This window comes from Nematolebias whitei, chromosome 16, assembly GCF_014905685.2.
Source record: "Nematolebias whitei isolate Nwh7 chromosome 16, NemWhi1, whole genome shotgun sequence".
NCBI classification, from domain to species: Eukaryota; Metazoa; Chordata; class Actinopteri; order Cyprinodontiformes; family Rivulidae; genus Nematolebias; species Nematolebias whitei.
Window position 1 is genome coordinate 41,408,710 of NC_056513.1, and position 1,560 is coordinate 41,410,269.

General features: G+C 45.8%; 1 protein-coding gene across 1 annotated transcript in view; it reads right to left on the bottom strand.

The window, feature by feature from the left end:
- Nucleotides 1-1,025: 1,025 nt before the first annotated feature.
- The window catches only part of LOC119422526 (E3 ubiquitin-protein ligase pellino homolog 1), a 5,298-nt gene continuing 4,763 nt past the window's right edge, over nt 1,026-1,560 (bottom strand). Inside the window, exons 2-3 of the mRNA XM_037689903.1 lie at nt 1,291-1,420; nt 1,026-1,160 (exon numbers count right to left, since the gene is read on the bottom strand). Coding sequence (XP_037545831.1) covers nt 1,026-1,160; nt 1,291-1,420 — 265 coding nt within the window. The remainder of the gene's footprint in view (nt 1,161-1,290; nt 1,421-1,560) is intronic.

A 1,560-nucleotide genomic window follows, 5' to 3' on the forward strand; every position in this document is an offset into this window, starting at 1 on the left:
ATCCATCCATCCATCCATCCATCCATCCATCCACCCACCCACCATCCATCCATCCATCCATCCATCCATCCATCCATCCATATATTCACCCATCCATATATTCACCCATCCATCCATATATTCTTCATCCATCCATATATTCTTTATCCATCCATCCATCCATCCATCCATCCACCCACCCACCCACCCATCCATCCATCATCTTTGTCTGCATCTTCCTTTTCAGGCCACTGGTGTCCATATCCAGCTGTGAGAGGCGAGGGACACCCTGAACAGGTCTCCAGTCCATCACAGGGACACGGAGACAAACGAGACAAACAACCATTCACTCTCTCTCACTTAACAACAATTTAGAGTTACCAATCAGTCTAACATGCATGTTTTTGGTCTGTGGGAGGAAACTGGGGTACCCGGAGAAAACCCACACAGCATGGAGAGAACATGAAAACTCCACCCAGAAAGGTCCCCAGCCAGGATTCAATCCGGTGACCTGCTCGCAGAGCGGCAGCGGCTCTACAACTGAGCCACCGTGCAGCCCAGTTACACAAACATGTCATTTTAAACATGTGATGTCACCAAGCTTCACCAATAATCAGATATTATAATAATAATGTACAGACAGCTGATAATTAGTAACGGATACCACTGGAGGGAGAACAGATGCAGGCTATGCTGGACATCAGGTAGAATCTAGAGCAGGACTATTCATCTAAACTGCTCAGGGGGGCCACAGTTACTGAAAGCCAGCAGCTCAGGGGCCGGACATTTAGCAACTAAAGCCATCGTGTAAATAAACCAAGTATTACAATGATACGTTACCTTTTAAATGTGTTTATTTTGTTGCACTGAGTCATAAATGCAATAAACAGAACACAAACCCAGAACACCCCCAAAATAAAAACACTTATGAACTCATTGGTGAGCTGGACTGAAGTTCCGGCCCGCGGGCCGCCAGTTGAATAGCCCTGATCTAGACTAAAATTAATGCTGAAAACAAAATGACCAGAACAAATTTAAATCTGTTGCTACGTAGGACAGATGAACTGGAGGTTACACACCTGGAACATGTCCGTGCTGTTGTCATGTGTGTACTCCACCACTACCGTCTGCACCCGAGACAGAGTGAAAGATATACTGTGCAGCTCCTTGCTGCTGATGGCCTTTGAAGACACAAAGTGGATCGTTTTTCAAGCAAGAAGACAACAAGAGTTAATGTTTACTCTTATTAAGGTAGAAGACCATTCTGCAGCTTGATGTAGACATACTGCACGTGTGTGTGTGTGCGCTTACCTTGGCGGCCTGCGGTGTGCAGGATGTGTGGACAGTGCTGGGTCTCACACCGTTGGCCCTGTTCCTGCGACACAAAGCAAAGCGACTTTTCCGCCGCCCCTTTTCACCGCTGGGCAGAGAGCCGTTACACCTGAACACATAAACAAGATTTTCAGGGCTTCATGTTATTAAACACGAAATGAATCAGACAAAGATGACATTCCATTAAATAACATCAGCTCCCACTAACAAAGGGACCTAATATTTCTGTCAAATATGGCACCTGTTTAT